Source organism: Ruditapes philippinarum, unplaced genomic scaffold, assembly GCF_026571515.1.
Source record: "Ruditapes philippinarum isolate M1 unplaced genomic scaffold, ASM2657151v2 ctg3322_1_1_1_1, whole genome shotgun sequence".
Taxonomy (NCBI): Eukaryota; Metazoa; Mollusca; class Bivalvia; order Venerida; family Veneridae; genus Ruditapes; species Ruditapes philippinarum.
The window spans coordinates 80,425-103,649 of NW_026859142.1; the positions used below are offsets into that span (position 1 = coordinate 80,425).

A 23,225-nucleotide genomic window follows, 5' to 3' on the forward strand; every position below is an offset into this window, starting at 1 on the left:
CGTCAGGATAACCTGTGCATATTTAATGTATCGTTTGTGATATTCTACTGAGAAAGGAGCATTAAACTTATAAAACGGAACATTGTGTTGTGACTAAATCCACCTTCAGAAGAACTCTAAATTTAGTGCATCATATAATTATGTAACGTTTTATAAAATCAAAACTGTATGGTAAAAGTATTTAATATTAAACAAAATCAACTAATATAATCTGTGAAAAAATTTTACAAAATGATAAAACGCTCCCTAGATGTAATGGAATAACTGATATTTTAGATTAGGCTGTCTTAGCAGGAAAATGTTCAAACAAGTGTTTCAAGTTAGTTTTTAACAATTTGTGCGCATTTCAAACGTTTTGAGTAACAACAATCATTTTGTCTGTGTTGTTAGTAAGCCAAATGTGTTAATGTGTGTTTATTTATTTATTATTGCAAATATTAAAAGGAAAAAAATTGTTCATTAGGCTGATATCTTAGGTTATGAAGAGTTTCCATGATATCTGAAAAAGAGTCCTTCTAATATACAAGCGTAAGTTTAATGAAAATGTAAATCTGATAGACTGAATGTCCTTCAAAGCATTTAACTAACCTTAAATAAGAAAACCAAGTTCAACGAGGAAGGGCGACATTCAATGAATGCATCATAAGTTGTAACTGGTCATAGCTACTATTAGGATGGATTGTCACACCCCCAAAAGGCAATGTGCTGTCAACTTAAGTTGAATTTATTTAAAGAGGTTAACTTTTATAAAATTGACCGAAAATTGATTGATTTTCTTCACTATTGACTCTAACATTTACATTGACAACGTGAAATGTTCAATCAAATGTAATGTAATGTACAGAACCCGCACCGTTGTTATATTGTGAAAGTCAATCAAACAGTTCTAATGTAAGAATGTTCAGACGAGAAAAAAACTGTGCTAGCTCTTAGTCAAGAGTTTCCTTATAAGTCAATCTGCACTATAACTTCTGTACTCTCTTCAAATTTCAAATCTTTACCTAAAAAATAATGATAATAGACCTATATAAAGCCTGTTAATAAGAGACAGAGGGAGTATTTTCCCCGCATGTGTTAGCTCTAATGTTGTTCAGCCTAAAACAATATACAGATTTCGGGCCAGGGTTACAATTCTCTGGTGAGTTTAAATGCTTAAAAGTGGTTCATAAAATATGATAAACAAAATTAACAAGGAAAGGCGGCGTTCAATGAACGCAAACGTAGCAGCAAGAACAGAGGGAAATACAAAAACATTAAAAATCCGGGAAAAAAAATAAACGTACGTAACATTTCTTATGTAGCTTTACTTATATAATTATGTTTCTACATGATCATAACCCCACCACCTCATTGTGTGAAAGTTTCGGGCCTGAAGCCAGTTACTTTAAACTCTTTAATTTATTTTTTACTCAATAATATTTCGTTACAGTTCATTTGTACTCCCAAAGTAAATTGTTTATTTTTTATAATTATACAAAATGACAAAGTACTTTAACAATTAAAGTTTAATCGAAACGAATTTAAAAAGGAAGCTTAAAAATGAAAACGTTTTGTCGGTATACACGGATTTGCAGCAAGAACATAGGGAAATACTCCGAAAAAAATAAACAAAAACAAACGTACGTAACATTTCTTATGTAAAATACTTTTTTTGTTTCAACATGATCATCATTTTTGTGTTTTACTAATTTCAGCTTCTGTAACCATAGCAATTGTTAGAATTTCACTTGGCAAGGATTCATTTATTTATTTACATTTTCTCGTATAAAAGGAACATGTGGGGGGCTTTGTGAGTGACGGTGAGTTTTGGTGCATTTTTAACCGTTTAAACTCCCTAGCAGTGCTTATGCTGCTTACCGCACCTCTGTGTTCCTCAGATGTATGCCTTTGTTATTTCACACTATTGTGGTATTATGGTGATATTTTTTGTGTCCCTTCTTGTTGTATTTCTCGTCTACTGTTAGTAAATTTCCTTTTCCCATTTATTTTAATTTTGCCCCCCCCCCTTCTCCGACCCTAAAGTCCCCTTCACTGACACCGCTTTACTTTTGTAGGCCTATTAATTAATCGTCTTTTTAATTTCCTTGTCGGTTACTTATTTCCTGTTATGTATTAAGTAATCACCCCCGTCCGTGCTTTGCCTTGTGCAATGTCCTACTTTCTTTGGTGTCGAGCTGGGCTCCTTGTTGGTAGTCCTATGTTGCTGGGTCGTGTGAGGATTGCGTTCATTGAACGTCGCCTTTCTTTGAAGTTTTTCATATTTTTTTTTACAATTGACAGAATAATCAATGGTAAGATTTAATACATGTAATAGTAGTTATTAATCTTGTAAAATGGAACACTGCAAGATGTATTTGTTTCTAAATGAACCTGTCGTGTTTCGGTAAGATTTTCTTAAAGAAATATCCTTCAAAAAGTGTTTAGAATGGCAAGAACTGTCCTTTGCATATTGCTTAAGAAGGGCCAATGAGATTCCCTGGCTTCAATTTGCATTTTTTAAATGACGAATAAAAAGTATTTTTTATATTCAGTTCTTTCCTGTAAATTTTACAGCAAGTTACTAGACACCTTGTGAATGTACAATGTATAAAAACTTATTATCTGAGGAGTGATTCAGAAGACGAATCTAGGTTCAATCGTGTACTTTGAACAGAAAAAAGACAGTGCTTAAAACGTTTTTTAAAGTTTGGCTTAATAATCTTAGTGTTTATTGAAAATGAGTAGTTTTCTTTTTAATAGAAGATTCTATGTTGATACCTTATATCAAACTCATAATTGACATACATCACAAACTTAAGAATAAAAATTAAAATCATAACGCCAGTTCCCTAAACGCCAGTTCCCTAAAAAGTCAAACAGATGGGTCACAAAACCTGCTAACATACAAAAGGAAGGACGACCAGGTGCATAAAATTACACGCCGAAATTCTTTTTGTACAAGTACATAGAACATCCCTCTTGTTGATATTTATTCGTTCTAATACATTTAATCATATTATACGTAGAATAGACGTTTTCTCCGGCTATTTCTTTCGACTTTTTTTTTACAAAAGTGAAAACAAAAATTTGGTTTCGTTTGTATATACAACCTACTCACTATATATTTGATAAAACATAATTTTCTAATTGACAATGTTTGCAGTTTTGATGCTACTTCCAAATGTGATCATGATAAAAATATTGTAAATCTAAAATTTTGTACATAAGTGTTTCTATTCCTTGCGTTAAATCGAAATAAATTCCTTTGCTTGATTTACAGCAGCAAAGTCTGAGTTCCACGACGTGATTCAAAGCAGCTGAAGTTTTTACATTAAGTCACTCGATTCGGTAAACAAGGGAAGCAACGAAACGCAGACGTACGATGCTGAAAACATGACAATATCACGGAACATCACTATCATACTGCACTTTCCCATGACATCATAGTGTCCCAGCAAACATACCTATATCGGGCCGATATCGGCTATATGATGGAATATCTGTGTCGGCTACCATATATCGGACCGATGTCTATCCGATATTGACATATTTCACTGATATAGGTCCGACATCGGTCCGATTTATATTCGTTTGACATGATTTAAGTTTTATCATGGTAACGTTTTTTTAGCATACAGGACCATGAAACCGGGAAAAAATTTCCGAATTTTAACGCGTTTAACCATTGAACGGATATTTATCGTAATTTGCACAATGGTAAATAGTTACCTACGCACCGTACATCCGGGCACGCTTACATTTGGCGCAAAACTCAACAAGGGACAAAAGTTCGAATATTTACAATCACTGGGTAATTTAGCATTTTCTAATACCTTTTTGATAAAATATCATTAACATAGTTGATATACTGGTTGAGTGCTATTGAAATTTTGAAAAATAAATAAAAAATATATGGACAAGATGGCTTTGATTTAATAGTCATGCAATTTCGCGATCACGTTAAATTGGGTTGCTTATAATTTCTTTTAAACCTATAGGACCTTAGCAACTTGTTGGCATAGATAAGAAATAATTTGTTCTTAAGTTTAAGCAAGACTTTGCCATTAAATTTTGTTGAAACAAAATAATTAAAAGTTACATTTTGACAGATGATTTAATTAAAAAGAATATTCCTTTTTTTTTTTTTTACTTCAGTAATTATATTGAAAGTTATGTTTCTCATTAAATAATATTTTTGTATTTTAGCACGAGATATCCGCATTTTTACCCTATTAGAAAAAATGTCTCGACAATAGACACAAATATTGGACACTGTTCATCAGGTATTTGGTGTCGTGTCAAAGTTGGAAAGTCAAGATGGTGGTGGACCAACTGAATTGCCTGATGATATTCATTTACCAGTTACAAGCATTGAAAAACTGGAGTTGGTTGAGACAGGTTTACAAGAACCTGGTTGTTTCAATGGCTTGGTAAATTTATTTTCATTAGTTAGAAAGATGTTAATTTTATCTTTGCACGAAATGAATTTATAATTGTTTTTGAAAACAAAAGTGTTTTTGCTAAACTTTTTTTATGTCACTAAAATTTTGCACACTAGTTTCCTGTCCGTCATACTGTTCTTAAAAGTTTTTGGCCTGTCATTAGTGTGCTTTTGTTTGTAACACAAAAGACATTATATTATTACTCTAGTGTAATATGTAGACATTATATTATAACTAGTGTAATATAGTATTTCTTAAATAGAGAATATCTGTTTGTTTTGCATGTAAGATTGAAAAATATTTCACTGAGCAAACACCAGATGCAATATTAATTTCATGACTTGCATTGCAACGAATGAAAATAAAATACCTGGTGTTCACGAATGAAATATATTTCAATCTTATATGTAAAACAAATAAATTTTCTTTTTATTTCATGCTTTTTTCGTGATTTTAAATATTTTTTACTGATTTGCTGCCTGACGTCGCGCATTCTCCTGTCACATCATCAATTTTGAAATATAATCCTGTTAAATCCTCCAATTTTGTTACACTTTTAACATGATAAATGATGACATCGACTTTCTTTTCTTAAAGAAAGAACATTTAAGTATGACGGCATTTTTTTGGGCCTGTTATTCCATTTAGTTATATTCTTTTCATCTGCATTCAGATATAGTCCGGCTACAGTGAAAATGATATATTATAAATTTCAGTAGTGGTTTATCAAAATATTATCTATTACAGTGAAACACTGGAAAAAGCATGAAATAAATGGCCTTATTACACTCCTGTGAATTATGTGTCAAATGCTTTTTGAAACGTTAGAAATGTGTTTAGAACAAAAATCATATATTTCAGGTCACATACCTGACACTGCAAGGAGGTATCACAAGAAGCGATATGTCAAAAAGAGTCATGAAACACTGCATGTCAAATCAGTTGGCACTTCAGTTCAACTGGTTTGGCAAGTAAGGGAAGAGAGTGTTTGGGAAACTGAAGCTGGCCAAGGCAGTGCAAAGTAATTATTTTATTTTCATTTAAAATTTTATGGATAACCAAATACATAATTGTTACAGACAGTAAGAAACCTGCATATTTGACTTAGATATTTGATTAAAAAGAAGAAAATATATCACTATGTTCTCACCTCTGCATAGAAAAGGATATTTCATAAAAAATAATATATCCCAAACTGTGATTTTATTGCTTAATTTAATGTTTGGAGTTCAAATGCGAGGAATTATATCAGGAGGGAGTAGCCTGATTGATATAACGATTGTATTCGAATTCATAATGCAGTGAAATCACTTTTTTGGATATATTATTTCGATTCTAACAACAGATAAATACTGCCGTACCTAGTATTAAGGTACACTGCGTCTGATTTGTTTCCTTACTTATTTTCAGCGCCTCACATTTTTAAATGCTAATGTCACATATCTGTAAATGGTTTCATCACATGTTTAAATACAGTGATTTTATTGCATAATAACACACTTCAGGTCCTTCTGTGTTTAATAGAGGAAAATGCGGGTTGTGTTAGAAATTAGAATATTATATAAATTTTGGATAAAGTTAATATTTTTTATGATGTATACCTTTACTTGATGTGTTAATTGATAAAAGCATAATATTCAGTTTAGAACACTTGAATGTATGGAGAAGTTAATATTTTAATTAAGTATATCACAAAAATTTAAGGAGTATATATAGTCTACCACTACATGTGTCTATAAAGTTCTGCCAGAACAAATAAGTAGGTAGATCTTATTTTCTTTTTAAATTATACTTACAGAAGCAGTCATGAAATGTAAAAAATGTACAGCAGCTGAAGTCGAATTAGATTGTAGAGAATGGTTTCGAAGTGCATGTGACAGAGACGGGGGCCGTAAAAGAAGACAAAAAAACAATGAAGGTGTCCAAGAAACACCCACTGAATAGAACTTTTAAATATATTTATAGCGATATTGAAAGAAAAAAGATGGCTCTTTTAATTTGGAAGTAATGTAAAGGACTTGTATCATTCTAGCCTAATAGTTCAAGAACATATAGCCTAAGAAGAATAAATCATACATAAATAGTGATATAGTTAAACTAAACATTATTGAGATATATTTAAGAAACAATATCAGTTTCTGTGTTGTTCATCGGCTATTTAAAATCAGTTTAAGCTTGTGTGTCAGGCAGGATTATATATATTGTGTTTACATCGTTGCTGGATTAATGATTCTTCAGCCCATGACCAGTTTAAAGTGACGCCATTCTGGCACTTGTGTGAACAAGCTGCATACTTGGGATGACGTTTTTATGGTGCTTACGAGTTCGCGTCAATTTGTCTTATAAAACTTATATCAATCTGTTGGGTCGGTTAATGTGAGATGTTACTTTAGCATCACATGAAAAGAAGATAAAAAGTGAACTGAAAACATCAGAAAAAGTGCGTTATTATTTTTGCCGTAAAAAGAATTTGAAAACTATTTTATTGAGGGAGAACAAAAAACAGCGGCATATTTGTGTAGTCCATAATCAGTGCTTATTGGAAGTTTACGCCGTTAAAATCCTTCTTTGTTATAGAAACAAAATCTCAAGGAGTGTTAGATTTACATAAGATGTACATATTGTTATTGTTTTTACTCATTTAGTATTTCAATCGCACATATCAAATATTGAGATTATGGTCATAGCTTCATGATAATCAAATGATTTTTACAATTATAATACTAAATTCTGCGATTTGTGAATCTATAATTCAATTATTGTTTTTGATTCGTTATTATAGGTTGTTTTTTTTGTTTTATGCTTTGTAAAAATATTATAAATCCATTTTATTACCATGCCTTGCCAAATGTATAGTCAAGTCTAGTCTTTATTTTTTGCATTGTTTTTTACATTGTTTTATTCTTACATTTATTTTCTTTAATAATTCTGCATAATTGCTGATATTTTTTAATTTATTTTTTTCTATTATTGCATAATAGCTGAAGTATAGAGAGAAAAAAACCACCCATACAAATGCAATGTTGTAGATTCATTCTCAGTTTTTAAATGGAATTTAAATCATAGCTTTTGAACATATTAAGTTTTATAATTGGCATTTTTAATTTGTTTGTTTATAATGTTTTACCAAGGAAGCAGAACTAAATTGAATTATTACTAGTCTTTTATATCTTTTTTTAGTCAGGTATGTTTTTATTTAAAGTGAAGATCATTAGATGTATATTTGTTTAGAAATGGAAGCATGAGAAAAGAATTAACAGTGATGTTTGTACAATATATATATATTATTTATCAACAGAAATAACAATTGAAGATGGCCATAAGGAGTTGTTTACCAATTAATGCAATCTAATGTGAAAGTCAAAAAAATATTATTTAATGTGGGAATCTGAATATTAGGTATAGTATGATAAAATGATATAATGTCATCAGTGGGGAACTTTCTCAAGAGTGAATCTATTGTATTCTTTAAAATTTTGATTTCTTAAATTTTATGTCTTCATTATAAAGATTCAGTAACCATGACAATTTATTTTCTTATTTACTTTCAATAATTATATATTAACAAAATTAATATGAGTGTTATTCTATTACCAGTATATTGTCTGTGATTTTTAGCTCGACTATTCGATAAGAATAAGGAGAGCTATTGCAGTCACCCGAGCGTCTGCGTCGGCGTAACCACTTATGTTAAAGTTTTTGTAATAGTTCAAATATTTTCAAAGTCCATTGACATATGGCTTTGAAACTTTGCACACTTGTTCACCATCAGGTATGTTTTTATTTAAAGTGAAGATCATTAGATGTATATTTGTTTAGAAATGGAAGCATGAGAAAAGAATTAACAGTGATGTTTGTACAATATAGTAGACATGAGGAGGTAACTCTATCAAGCATTTTGACAGAATTATGCCCCTTTTTCGACTTAGAATTTATGTTAAAGTTTTTGTTATACCTTAAATATTTTCCAAGTCCATTGACATATGGCTTTGAAACTTTGCACACTTGTTCACCATCATGACCCCAACTTGTAGTAAGGAGGAGGTAACTCTATCAAGCATTTTGACAGAATTATGCCCCTTTTTCGACTTAGAATTTATGTTAAAGTTTTTGTAATACCTCAAATATTTTCAAAGTTCATTGACATATGGCTTTGAAACTTTGCACACTTGTTCACCATCATTACCCCAACCTGTAAACAGGAGGAGGTAACTGTATCAACCATTTTTTTTTACTATCAAGCACTAAGAATAGTCGAGCTTTGCTGTCCTACCGACAGCTCTTGTTAAAGGAAATTTTTGATTTCATTTATGAAATGGACTTAAATGTCTATTTAATAGATTAATGATACAATTAGACTTCCTTAAACACTAACATTAAATAACATAGATTGAAGACTAATATTGTTTTTTTTTTGGGGGGGGGGGGGGTGTTGTGCACTTTTTCTCACATACTTCTCAAATATTTATAACAAAACGATGAAAAATGGATTGTTTGCTGTTATGTTATTGGGTTTTATTTGCAGTCTGCGATAAACAATTTAATTTTGATAAAGCAACAAATACTAGTTTACAGTACCATTGTCCTTTAAAAATACAACTATATTTTTTCCAATCTTTGTTAAATTCTCTTTTGACTGTGATGTTAACTGCTGTACACAATTAACATACATTTGTTAAAAAAAAAATATTGATTCTATGATATACATGTATATTTGCCAAATGAAAATAAAAAGCTTATATTTAAGCTCAATTGTGTTTTTTTGTTAATTTGAATGAAAAAATCAAAGTAAAATGTTTTATTAGAAGAAAAATTAAAGGTTAATTTATGTCGGTATGACACCGGCTTCAAATCGATCTAACGATATACAGCCGATATCGGCCCGACTTGTAGCCGGGTTGCACATCCGACATCTGTCCGATATAAGAAATCGATATCGGGCCGACATAACAACTGATATCGGGCTGATATTGGACCGATATAAAATGTTTGCTGGGGTGGTATTGTATCCATCGTTCTTATCACACTATTTTATTGTATGCCGTATTACCATCATCGTAATGTTGTAAATTGTTTTGCATTTCGAATTGACGGGTATACACAGCGCTGGCCCTTATGAAACATCGCAAATTAGAACGAAACCTCAGAGATAAAGTTTTTTTACATAAGAAAAAACAATTTTGATTGAAAAGATATTTATGCACACCTGTGTAAATACAAAAGTTTCTAACAGCAATAAAACTTGAACCAGCACCAGCCAAAAAAGCAATCAAGTCCGTAACGGAGGTTATTGTTATTCCAACACCGGATATACGTAATGTCTCCGCCAATTTATCTTCTACTGAGTGCCTTGTCTGTGCTTCTGATAAACCGGACAGCAGAATGAACATGTCGTCTATACCTATGCCTGAAATAATTAGTTATGTTACTATCTAACACGATCCTTTGATATGAGGAAGCTATCCATCAAGCTGTTGTCCTACATAGGTGCTCGTTCGTGCGGAAAGGCACTGGGGGTCGTCCTCAACAAGTAAAGCTGGAAAGATGCCATATGATCTATACTGTGTTAGCGCTACGTAAACCCCCCAAAAAACAGATCTAACACTATCGAAAAGTTCCGAATTGTGTTGATCATTAGAGTGTTCAGATCAGCAGATAAAATATTTATCCTTGCATCTAGTTTATTCTGTATTTGTTACATCGGTGAAAAGTAAACAGTGTTATGTTAAGCTAAACTGTTTGCACCTTTTTGAAATTATGTTTGTGAGAGCCTTATTATACGTGAACATGTAAAAGCATTACATTTATTAAAATGATTGCACGATATAATTTTAAGATATATATATAAACATATATATTATATACCTATGATTAAAAAAGGCACTATTCCAACAGTACTGACAAAATCTACGCCACAGGCTGCACAAAGTCCGAAACTAGAAACAATTGCTAATCCTGCAGCCAAAATTCCACCAAAACCAAGCCACATACGTTGTCCAACCTGGTCAGTCAGTCTACATGTGATAAAGGAAAAGATAAAAAGTGGTCACTTTGTATAATGCTTTTTTTATTAATAAACACAGACTGCAATAAATAAACTTGGGTATGTGTTTCATATGATTCACAATTTAAGGATGTCTAAGACAATTTAAGGAAACATTCTTCATCTTGATATTCGGGTACTGTTGACAAGACTGTCAACGAAATTTGTTAAGGTACACTTTAAAGATATTTATCTTTAGCAAATATGTCATGACTTTATATTGAACTTAAAATTTGTGAGTCAAACGTTTTTATCTTTAAGGAAATAATTCTTCATAGTAATAATGGATTTTCGGTTAGGTTTAAGGTATATCGACACTGTTAAAATAACCACTTCCAACGTTTACAAGTAAGGAGTTATTTCAGGCAAGAGCGACCACCGACCTAAATGGGATTTGAACCCACAGCTTAAATGGTCAAGACGTTGTCATTATCCATTCAGTCACAGTGATATTTTTTTAGTTTATTTCAAATTTGCATTCAAGCCACCGGTCCATATACATGAATACATAATATAAACGCAATAGCATATTGTCTCAGCAGCTTGTTATGATTTACATCACATAATATACATGTTTACATAGCTGTATAAAGTACAATGACATATTGTCAGAGCAGCATTTAAGCCATTTTTCAAAAAAACATGTAATTTTGTAATAAAATATAGCAACTAATTATAATATAGAGACATTTAAGATATTAATTCATTTCGCAGTTTAAATGCATAGTATAAAAATTGATAAGTTTCGTATTGTCTTTACACATCTGCATGACAGTAATTAGTTAAAAAATTTTTTTGGATGTTTCCAATAGTTATTTGTAGGGTTATTTGGTATAAATTGTTGACGTAAATCATCATATAAAGGACATTTTAACAGAAAATGAAATTCACATTCAATTTTATACCGACATTGTATACAAAAACGGATTTCCCTAGGAATATCAATATGTCTTCCTTTCTCTATCATCAATTGATGAGAAGAGGACCTAAAAGCAGCAAAACTACTCCTGTATTTCAATATATCTTTACAGCCCAGATACTTTTAAAATTAAAATTACATTTAAAATTTCTGTAGAATACTAGCTTTCTGTTTTCTACATGTTCTAAACACTCACTGTTCCAATTTTGCATGTATTGATCTTTCAATCTATATACATGAAGAGAAAGGAATAAGTTTGCATTTTCAACCTTTGAGAATGTGTTTATATTATTGGAATGGTATATTAGATTAGATAACCCTAACTTATGAGTAGGGAATATGTACCATATCAAAGATAACATGTCGAATTTGACTCAAGTTGCCCTTCCTTTGCCCATTTGGTAACACTTTAACTGTCATTGTTTTTTTACTGATACTGATAGGGCCATCATTCTATTGTTGATCTTTATTCTTATATTTTAAGTCCGTAGGTAATCTTAGATCGGCTATAAATAAACTCGTACTTAAATGGAAAGCAAATTGGGACAATGCCGTTTTTAATAAACTTCATGATATAAACCCATCTCTTGATGTGTCACCATCTCTATCTCTGTCGAACCGCCATGATCTTCGATGCCGAATTGGACACACTAAAATTACCCACTCTTATCTCCTCACGAATGACAATGCCCCTTTCTGTGTAGGTTGTAATGAAAATTTTACTGTTAAGCATTTTCTTCTTGAATGTCATGATTTTTCACAGGCCCGTTGTAAATTCACTCAAAGAACTCTTTAATACAATTCCATCAAACAAAACATAATTGATTATTTGAAAAAGATAAACTTGTATTCTAGGATCTAATTGGCTGATTTTTTATTGTCATTTACAAAGTTTTACATAACATTTTAAGCCAATTATAGCATTCGGCACGATATGGCCAGTTATGTGTTGACGTGCCGTAAAAATCCAAACAAACAAACAAAATTCTACCTTACTAACTCGATGAAAACAAAATTAACTAACCTATAAGACAGTGAAGCCACGCATGCGTATGTGATCATCAAAACTAGAGTTGCCTCTATTAATGTTATATCTCCATATATAGTAGCGTTTAATTCCTCGTCCACGGAGTCATAATGACAGTACCGCAAACTCAAATTTATCACTTCCACTGTATAGCGCTATACGCTAAAAACTCAGCCACCTTAAAACACCGTGACGTTTTAATTGTGTAACGCTTGAGGATGTTAAGTAAATCAAACAAAATATACAAAATGATATAATATTATAAAGATTTTTTGTTTATATTCATTTCAAGTGTTAAAGATTTAACAAGGGTTCATTTAAATATGTGTTGCAGTATAAACTTATTTTACCATGATTATGTTTAATTCATTATATTTGACCACAGGTTTTCCACTGGTCGATATAAAGTTTCAATGTCAGGTCTTTCGATGAGGTATTTCCCCTTACCCATTTCTCAGTGTCTTTGTCTTGTAATCACCAGCATCTGTCCCGCATATGAAAACCAATGGAAGGAATTCCATTCCTATTAACATTTCCCCTGTGCCGTCAAGTTTAACTTTTCCTGTACATTTGTGAAGAAAATACTAGACTGTATTGAATGTAATTTCTTCGATTAACTTTTGTTTTTGTATTTTTGAAATATTCTGTTATAAGCATGATAAAGTTTTGATTTAGATATACTGTTTATTCCTTGATGTTACTCATAATTGTGTAGTTTTAAATCAGTGCTTGTGACAGTTGCAAAAACTTATGTAATTCGAATTTAGTTTGTTCTTTGTTTGCAGCATTGTCGTATCGTAAATTGAGATGCACATTTGTTTCTGTGTAAGTAAATATGTTTAAATATTTATTTCAAATAAAGGTATGTAGGCTATTGCCCTAACAGTGTATGTATTATACTTGCCAACTACAGATGAATAGTCCTGCTCTCCGGTAGTCGAAGAAACACAGGGTATGAAACGTTGTGGTTATCCACTGCTGCGAGAAAGTCATCGTCCCAAAAGATATCCCCCTCTAAAGCGCACCGAGAGTGTGACCTGTCTGTATACTGAAAATATATTGCACTGTTTTGGTACAATGCCATTATAATAATAATTCTTATATTATGTTAAAAATTAATGTTTTTGTACAATGCACCGTCGTAGGGTCAAGAAAATGAAGATGACCTGTAACTTCCAAAGAATAGATGGTAACCATTAAACAATGTGAGAGTAAAGAAGCATTAGGGAACTATTAATATTCTAAGTGTTTCCTAAGTTTTTTCAACACGCATCCGTGAAAGAATGTAAGATATGTCAAGACCATCAATTAACAATGTTCTATTATACTATGACTTTCGACATTCAAATATATGGAAAAACGTGATCCCTCTGAAGCATTAAAATCAGCAAAATTTCATGACAATTGCGGACTCGGTTTAATTGACTCTTCACATAAGGATTAATGAAAAAGTGCAACATCCCTCAAATTCCCTAGCACTGGTTTGAGCTGTACTCCATTTCCAACATATGAGAGTGCTGGAATCAATAATCCCGAAGGACCGGAAAAATATAACAACACTGAACTGAAGTACAGGCTGTTACATAGCACTTAACACCTGCTGTTGTGATGTTTAAAAGTCTGGGGCTTTACCTTTTGGCTGCTGATATGGATCGTTTACAATACATATCAACTTATAAGCAGCATATTTATTATAATACATACTTTGCAAATGTATTCACAACACGCAACCATGACTTGGGCGTTGTTTAGGTTTTTTTTCCATTTTATGGTCACATCAATGCTATTGATGTCTTGTGGTGGCCGTGAAGATTTGACCCGTATATATAAGGAAAGATGTTGTATTTTCCGATCCTTGAAGATCGTTTCCCCCGTCAGTATTGTTCTGTGTGCATGTTTGTGATACTTTTAATTCATCTAGATGATCTTTTTAGTTAGAGTTATTCTAGTATTCCTATTTGCATACTGTATAATCACACTAACGATATCTTGCGTGCTTTTTTAATTTTGATTTTGACGTCTTGTCTCTGATATGCAAGTTTCATAACCTCTAACCCCATTTCAAAATTCTATTTATTTAATTCCGCCTATTGTTTTCTCGTTCATACATTCTTATTCTTATTTAGGGAGCATACGCCGCTTTTCATGGAATAGCACTAGCGTATCACATTAAAGGTTCCATAATAACCGCCATATAAACATATCTACATATAGATGTTTCTACATTCAAAATTTCACAATTTTACATGTGTAAAAGTTTAATATATCATGAACAGGCTCAATCAAACCAAGTTTTGTGCGTTATTTGTTTTGTTATCTGTTTTGCAGTGAAAGTGTGGCTTTGAGCAATTTGGCTAAAGACTTTATTCCTGCAAGTGACACACAGTCTAAAATGCAACACATATGTGCGAAGCTTTGAAATAACTTACAATGTATTAAATGACAGGATTTTTGATCGTACATTTTTTATTCTCTTTAACAAAAAAGAAATCGTTCAAGTTGTGTATAACTTTAACGTTCCAATAACATTTTTTATTTAAGCGTGCGATTCATCAGTTTAATGTACAAGGTACCATAATTATATAATTTCAGAAAAATTTCATTATAATTTCAGAATCCATCTATGAACCGGAAAATAACAATTTATTTACAATCATACTCGTATGCTGGTTTTTACGCTTTTGGCATGATATTTGCGCGCGTAACATCGGCACCATGCAAAACACATTTATGTCAATGCCAAGTTTTTTTTGTGTGTTTTGTTTACTTTTTTTTATTTAGGAATAACAATATTGTTGACCGGAACTATTGTCATTGCACTTCATTAAAATATTTCCTTGGAACTCAATTTGTGATCTTGCAGTTGAACTAAAGACCTTGGTCTTGTACGCGACATCGTCTCATTGTCTTTCTTTACTTAAAAACTGATTAACTCTTGCAAATGATATATTGGTATGCTATTGTTTCATCATGACCCATTGGTTAAATTTAAAAAAAAAACCGTTACATCCAAACTGTAAATGATTTGTATTATTGTTGTAACTGTTGATAATTCTGTTGCTTCTCATATTGTCTTTATTTTCATGATCACTACATAATGCGGAAAGCTTCACCTAACATTCTACTAATATACAAATATGAAATGGCTAGTAAAACAAAAGCATAATATTTAAGTTTTTACCGTGTTGCAATAAAATGTACGAACAGTACCTTTATAGCTGTCCCGATACCGTCTTTTGCTTCTATTCTTTTAATAAAATCAGTCATTCTTTTCACTTCCTCTAGAACAGTTCTATTAAGCAGATTGCCAGCTGTAGATCGAATAATAACCCTTGCATAAAGACCATCCACTATCGATACTGTTAAGGGGTTGAAGTTTGAGCCACTCAAATTTGGAAAAATATCATCAACTCTGGCACGATCTTTGCGTGCTTCTGTTCCTATGTTTGACAAATAAAATAAATAGTTTATGGACCTATTTAACCTATGAGTGATGAAAAGTTTGATTTATATATGCCAATGATTAAATGTTTTGACTGCGATTTGAAACGAAGTATACCCTAGTCTGTAAATGTCAATAAAAATACAATGTGTAAAATGTAAAGTGCCCAATATGTGTAAAGTGTTAAAAAGCCTTTAAATGGGAATAATGTAAGCATACATGGTTATCAAATTGTTGCATATGAATTTATGAACGAAATAGGTTTGTATACCTTGTGGAAGATATAAATTTCTTGGGTCAATGTCTTTTTGAAGCTTGATCATTCCAATTCCAAGCGCTCCGTTTACAATGATTGTCATAATCATTATTTTCCAAGCATGACATGAAACGAATCTTCCATATTTCGCAAACGCGCCTCCAATTTTCTTTTCAACAAACTCGCACCATTTATTCAACTTCATGCTTTGTTGAGAATACCTTCCGTTTTCAGAACAAAACTACAAAGCAAATTGTGAACAATATACATGAAGGTTACTTCAAAAACAAAATTTACAATATCCAACAATGATTTGCTCTGCTAATGAAAACACATTCTTTTAATTTCTTTTTAGTTTCGTAACTTAAAAACCTGTTTCGCTATTTAACTTACAATATCAATTTGAGAATTATATATGACATATATAAACGGAACGTGCCGAGTGTAAATAAAAATAAATGATTTAAGTGCAAGATTGGTACATCATGCAAACATAAATTTGACTCTTATAAAGACCTCGTTTTAATGGTATTAGGAAAATTAAGAAATGCTTAAAACTTACGATATCCTTATACAATAGTTTCACAAATCTTAAAAAAGGTACTTGACCGAGGTGAATCTGGTATCTGGTTTTACTTCGTTTACTTCTCACACACAGTACGGTTAGTCCACAAACTGTACCACGTGTTGATGTATTGTGATATTTAATGTATAATCTACGACTTGGAAACGATATTCTGCCTCAGAACAAAAATAAATGTACCCAAGAATCTAGCTTTGTATGTTAGAAGTTCTGAATTTCTAAATCACTCGCGAGTCAATTAGGTATAGCTATTCGACCAATGACTCCATAAGTTAAATCAGTTTTTTTCCACGGATGTACGTATCTCAATGGTCATCTGTTTTTGCAATAATGAAAAATGTATAATGTAATGATTTTGTTTTTAGAGTCATCAGTTGCTGAAAGCTTATATAATTAAATATCTAAATATTCAGAAAATGAAACGCTTTTTATTAAGTGTTAAATTGTACTATAAAAAACAATATTTCAAGAACTTATGTGAAACCTACGTTTTAATACCAAAGTTGTCAAAAGAAAATAGCACCAATTAACAACATGTGTGTGATTGTGATGCTGTTATGGACAAGCTTTATTAGACTTGGCTTGAATGGAGAAAAGGGTGCTGGCAAACGCCCATCGTAGAGGTTTGTCCTTTATAGCTGTTTCCCTAAACATATTTCACACAATGATTTACAAAACTGGTATGTTTATCAATTACTAAATTAGTAGCAAAAATAGTCAATTAGTGATACTATTAATTAATCAATCTCTAACAAAATGTTTCTGAACAAACGATAATACATCCAGTAAATTCTTACCTTGGAAAGGAAGTCAAATTGTAAGAAAATGTTAGTTGTACATATAATTTCATTCCAGGATCAAACATATCTTTCATTCCTTACAACATATATACAAAACCACATGTTTAGGTGTCAAAATCACCATGTTTTTAATACAGTCTTATCAGAAGAATAATATTTTCAAATAAAAAATGCATAACAGATCCATGGTATCATTTAAATACCGGTATTCACATATTATCGAAGTTAATCCGTTATCTTAATTAGTAATAAGTTAAAAAAATAAAAATCTGGAAACAAAGTGATCCCTCGGAAGCATTTATTACTTACTAAAATATAGTAAATAAAGTTTATTCCATGTAAAGGTTGTTTCATAAATTAAAGAAGTAGTTTCATAATATTCTTCTGAATATTAGCTTATCAAATAATATCTTAAATACTTATGATCTCGGATATATTTTAAATTCTTCATTAACTTCAAAACAGGCTATTTTGATAAATGTTTTGTATTTCAATACAAAAGAAAATTAGCCTTTGTACTTTGAAACATAAAGATATATATATATGCCTAACAATTAAAATATAGATAATGCCAATTCAGATCTCAATGTGGTAATGATTTTTACTAATGATAATATAAATATTATTGCAACTGCTTGTTTTGCATACACATTAAATATAGAATCGGTGATTATATATTTATCTAGACGATATTTTTCTAGTCTTTACTCCTTCGTCAACAACGTAAAATATTTAACAACGATGGCTGTTCCCAAACTTACTTGCTGTTTATTTCATATAGGACGTAAGAAATCCCTTTAATGCTTCAGTGTGAGCATTTTCATGAGAAAAAAAACCCACCTCAAATAGTTTTTAAGTTGGGTAAGCCAACAGATTAAGTCAATGAAATGGCATTTACCTTGAACGAAATTAACTTTTACATAAACTCAAATTGGAACATGCTACTTATATTCAGTAAAGTCTCAAGCTTCCTAAATTCAACCATGGGGATATTCAACCAAGGGAATGCTTGATGCTGAACAATAGTGGAGACAAAGGAATTATAGCATAAAGAAGACATTCCCACTGGCGGAATGTCGAGCCCGCTCGTGTTAATTCAAACCTGAACTTATAAGCTTCATATCAAGAAGAAAGATACTTGAGAATTGCGCAACACATCTTCTTTATACCGAGGGTAAAATGTTGACATTGCATCATCTTAGGTGACATTGACCTCTGACCTGGTTCATGTGCATGACACGAAGTCTCATGATGAACATTTGTGCCTAAAAAACTTCATTAATGTAATCTGAAAATTCCTCCATGCACAAACAAGTTATGTCATGGACAAGTTTGGATGCACGTGCGCACACACAAACACTGAACAGCCATTTACACAACTATGGCGAGATATGGAGAAAATTTGTGCGAAGTCCCATTAAAATCCATCTGTTTATAAAAGTTATATTCTTGCGAATTAAATTTTATTTTGTTATTTGACCTTTGACCACTATTTTTGACATTGACCTTTACCACAGACACCTGAAGTTTTCGCGTAACACAATGAATGTGGAAGTAACAATCTGGACACGGGGTTTTTGCGGATGACACCACTTGCCCCATGTGTGTCCTTGACCTTTAAGTAATGGACCTGGCTTTGGCGTGTGACATCCCACCCAATCATGCTTAACATTTGTATGAAACTATTTTGTGAGCCTTCATAGAATGAGCAAGACATAGATCGGACAAATCTAGATGAACGCATGGATTTTGCGCTGATTCACAAGTGTGACCTTGACCTTTTAGCGACGGACCTTGGTTTTGTGACACACCATCCCATCATGGTGAACATTTGTACCAAGTTATTTTGTAAGCTTTTAAAGAATGGGCAAGATACATTTGACCTTTGACCTCCTATGATATTGACCTTCATATTGCGCGAGACAACTCAACTCAACATGGAAAACATTTTTGCTAAGTTATATTAAAATCCATCCATGTACATGCAAATCATTTTGGTATAAAAGCAACCTGTAAAGTTCCGTTGCATTCCAAGAAGTGGCATTTGGGAAATAAAGTTTTAAATGTTCGATGACTAGACGGGACATTTCAACTTCGTGAATTCCTGATTTCATCTCCATGCATTCACCAATTTGATTTCGTTATTTCACGTTTACAACAAACGGAATATAAGAATTCACCATTTTAATTTCACAACTTCACAATTTTGACTTCACAAACGTACGATTTCAACTTCATGAATTTAAGATATCTACATGAATTCACCTTCATGTATTAATGTTCTTATTCCGGAAAAGGGGAGATCACTCTGTAGCAGTACAATGTACTTAACAAATGTTTGTTTCAACCGTAGACAGATAATTCATACGTCAAAGTACTGTACATGTGAATAACTGAATATGACAAAATTTGTGTATGTGACAACGAATGTAGCAAATATTTTTTTTTTTGCATTTTCTTAATAGAAAACAAAGTTCATCAAATTAACATGTTATATATTTTTTAATCAGTGCACTTTTAAAAGAAGATTTCATTTTCATGGCTGATATTACTGATATGTTTTCTCCTTGCTTTAACGCTGAATTTACTTATAAAAGACATAGTTTTATGAAAATACAAAGTTATAGTGAGCCATCAATTATCATGGCAGTTAATATGCTTCAGGGCGTTTTTAAAGAAATGCGTTTCATATTTGTAAAACTTAAATGCATTTTAGTGACGTTTGCTGTAAGTTAACATGAAAAACTTATTTTTAACATGTGTTTATAATTAATATTTTTATTAAAACACGTTAACATAAAAAACAAATACCAACACTTATAATATATTTTAAGAGTATGTACCGATAATAATAGTATAAAAATAGACTTGAATTTTATAGAGAACACCGCTAGATCTGTGTTAACCTACTTGTTGTGCAAACACTTAAAGTTTTAAGACATCTATATAAAAAACTCGTCCGTTGTAAATCATGTCATTGATAGATCTCTAATTTATTTTTTTTGTTCAAATAACAATAGGTTTAACCACACACATTTCATGTGTTCTTTTAGGAAATAATTAGTTATGAAGTTCTAATTGTGATCCACCAGACTGAAATGATTAGGTCCATTTAGGGATTTCTAATTGCATTTAGGTGGGATTTTTGTTTGTTTCATTTTACGCCTTTTCCCAACAGTATTTCAGTCATTTAGGCGGGTAGTTTCCTAACCATCGTTCCTGGAGAGTTACACCAGTACTAGACTACCTTCCTCTGCGCTAAACTACCAAAGCATCTCCCGGGGATCGATTTTTGTGTGTTTGTTTGGATTTTTACGGCACGTGAACACATAACTGGCCATATCGTGCCGAATGCTATATTAGGCTTAAAATGTTATGTAAAACTTTGTAAATGACAATAAAATTGAGCCAATTAGATCCTAGAATACAAGTTTATCTCTTTCAAATAATCAAAGATGTTTTTGATCGAATTATATTCAAGAGTTATTTGAGTGAATTTACACAATAAAATGTGAAAATTCATGACATTTAAGAAGAAAAATCGAACCCACACAAGAGAGGTAACTGGATTAGAAGTCATCGACTCTAACCCCTCGACCACGGAGGCGGTAGGTTGGATGTAAATCACATACAGTATACAACCGATTACCTTCGTTGGCCTGAAATCGGGCTCAAATGACGCTTGTCTTCTATAACTAGTATTATGCGATTGTATGTTTTCAATGGGAGAACAAATGTTGTACTGTTTGTTATCTGATAATAAATGCACGATCATATTTCATTAAATGTGTATTCAAATACTTTATATTGACCAAGTTTTAAACTTTCAGGGATTACTACTACCTGGTTCTATTTTTAGCAGCTGACGCAATTTGACTCAGGGCATCATGTTTACACAATCCAACCAGATTGTCAAACTGATGTACTGACTTTCCCTTATACTAATTATAAGTAATTATCTTTAAAAATGAGTATTCATGCTAAAGATGTAACTTTTGTTGGAGAATAATATGCAAATGATCTTGTTATGTCGGGTTGACGTACCAAATTTTTCACAAAAGTCCCAAAAGAGGATGACCCCTACCCACCTCGCATTCCCCTTTTCTTACTGAAATTTTCTTCTGATCACAGGACTGGCAAATACATGTGCTTAATTGAAATACATATATTTTTAAGAATACAAGTTTCCAAATGAAATGATATTTTAGAGACACATAAAACTGTTTACTGTCTTAGAAAAAACAATTAAGTGTACGTTTCTTAAATAATTTCTGTACTTAAAAACATCACATTTTCATCCAATCACCTGATGTCCCCATTAAATCCCTGCACTTTTTTGCCATCGCTGGCCATCTTACAGGACAGTAATCTGACGGTATTGTACATTGTTGAGTATTGTCAGAATAGAGATTTGTATACATAATTATATACCGACATGTATTGAAAATGCAATTTTGGTTAAGTCGTTTTATCAGTTCCTTCTTTAAAAGTGAATCAAGTAACACGAAGGGAAATATATATATATGTCTGAAGACAATCAAAAGGGAAAATAGTATTATTAAAAATCCTGTATTTTTGTAATTAAGGTAGTTACCACACTTATAATAAGTAAAATTTTATTTTAAGTTTATAATTATGGTTCTAAAACACTTTTCAAACATCGAAGAATATGAAAAATATTACGGCAAATATTTGTCCACATTATATGTAATCATTAAAATATATGCATTCATTTCTTATTTAAAAATTTGACTTAGACTTTATAGAAAATAAATTTCCATTTATCTCCCTTTATCATGCTTATTAACATGAAGCGTAAATTCGGTAATATCTTTACAAATAATGCTTTTTGGAATTTATAATATTAATGAATCTTCATTTGAGCATTTTTTAATGAAAATTGAGTTACAGGATCTTAAAGCAATTAAAAATGGGAGGTTTTAAACGTTTAATCTTATATCTGCATAAGAATGGCACTAACAATAAGATTGATATTCTTCTGGGCTTCATAGCATAAACAATAAGATTGATATTCTTCTCGGCTTCATAGCATAAACAATACATTTTCTCTGAACAATTCTATTTGCAGAAATATTTGCACGTTTCTTAATACTATGTCTCATGAGTTCATTTCTTTACTTACTTTACAAAACATGTATAATACATGAACACAACCGAATTAAGCATATAATTATATTCTTATTGTTTGTTTTACATTATAATTAAAATGGCACTATTTGTCAAGGTTTTTTTTTCTTGTAACTTAAACGGTTTTAATTTTACAGTTTTGATTATTATGCTTTATTTGTGTAACAAAATTATATCCTAATGCCATATTAGCCAAGTGTTTAAAAAAGTTTTTTCTACAAGTATTTCATATTGATTCCAAAGCATTCTCTTACAAATTAAGACTACTGTTGCATTTAAAACCACACAATTTAATTCAAAGCGTAGGCAATGCCCACCCACTATGCATTGCAATGTATCTGTTTTTATTCATGACATTCCTTTAACAACATCTATCTTGTAAGAAGTTCATATTCCATTGCAAGTCCAGTCATGCCATAGCATGGACACCAAAGAAACCTTTTAGCTTTTGTATGAAATGGCTGACAGTTGCGACTTGTTTGAATCAAAGTTAATAATATTTTTAAATTATATTCGTTAAGTGAATAGATTCCTGATAATAACTATTAATGGGGATCGTATAATCTAAACGAACAAAATCATTACA

At 31.5% G+C, this 23,225-nt stretch overlaps 1 protein-coding gene and 1 long non-coding RNA gene across 2 annotated transcripts; one reads left to right on the forward strand and one right to left on the reverse strand.

The window, feature by feature from the left end:
* The first annotated feature begins 3,423 nt into the window (after window positions 1–3,423).
* Window positions 3,424–6,701, forward strand: LOC132755388 (uncharacterized). Its single transcript, XR_009629200.1, has 3 exons — window positions 3,424–4,409; window positions 5,283–5,442; window positions 6,220–6,701. It is a non-coding gene; the product is annotated as an uncharacterized LOC132755388 (long non-coding RNA).
* Window positions 6,702–8,774: 2,073 nt separating this feature from the next.
* Window positions 8,775–16,313, reverse strand: LOC132755395 (protein patched homolog 1-like). The gene is made up of 6 exons (XM_060746263.1): window positions 16,124–16,313; window positions 15,621–15,850; window positions 12,408–12,565; window positions 10,287–10,435; window positions 9,628–9,828; window positions 8,775–8,791 (listed from the first exon to the last, which is right to left on the reverse strand). Exons 1-6 carry the CDS (start codon window positions 16,311–16,313, stop codon window positions 8,775–8,777), a joined length of 945 nt encoding a protein of 314 aa, XP_060602246.1.
* Window positions 16,314–23,225: the final 6,912 nt, after the last annotated feature.

What these genes read in the sequence shown, in the direction of transcription:
- LOC132755395 (XM_060746263.1), bottom strand. Translation starts at nt 16,313, where the DNA reads ATGAAGTTGAATAAATGGTGCGAGTTTGTTGAAAAGAAAATTGGAGGC. An exon ending in GTATCGGGACAGCTATAAAG is followed by an intron (nt 12,566 to 15,620) that starts GTACTGTTCGTA and finishes TTTAGCGTATAG; the next exon opens with CGCTATACAGTGGAAGTGAT. An exon ending in AGTGCCTTTTTTAATCATAG is followed by an intron (nt 9,829 to 10,286) that starts GTATATAATATA and finishes TAATTATTTCAG; the next exon opens with GCATAGGTATAGACGACATG.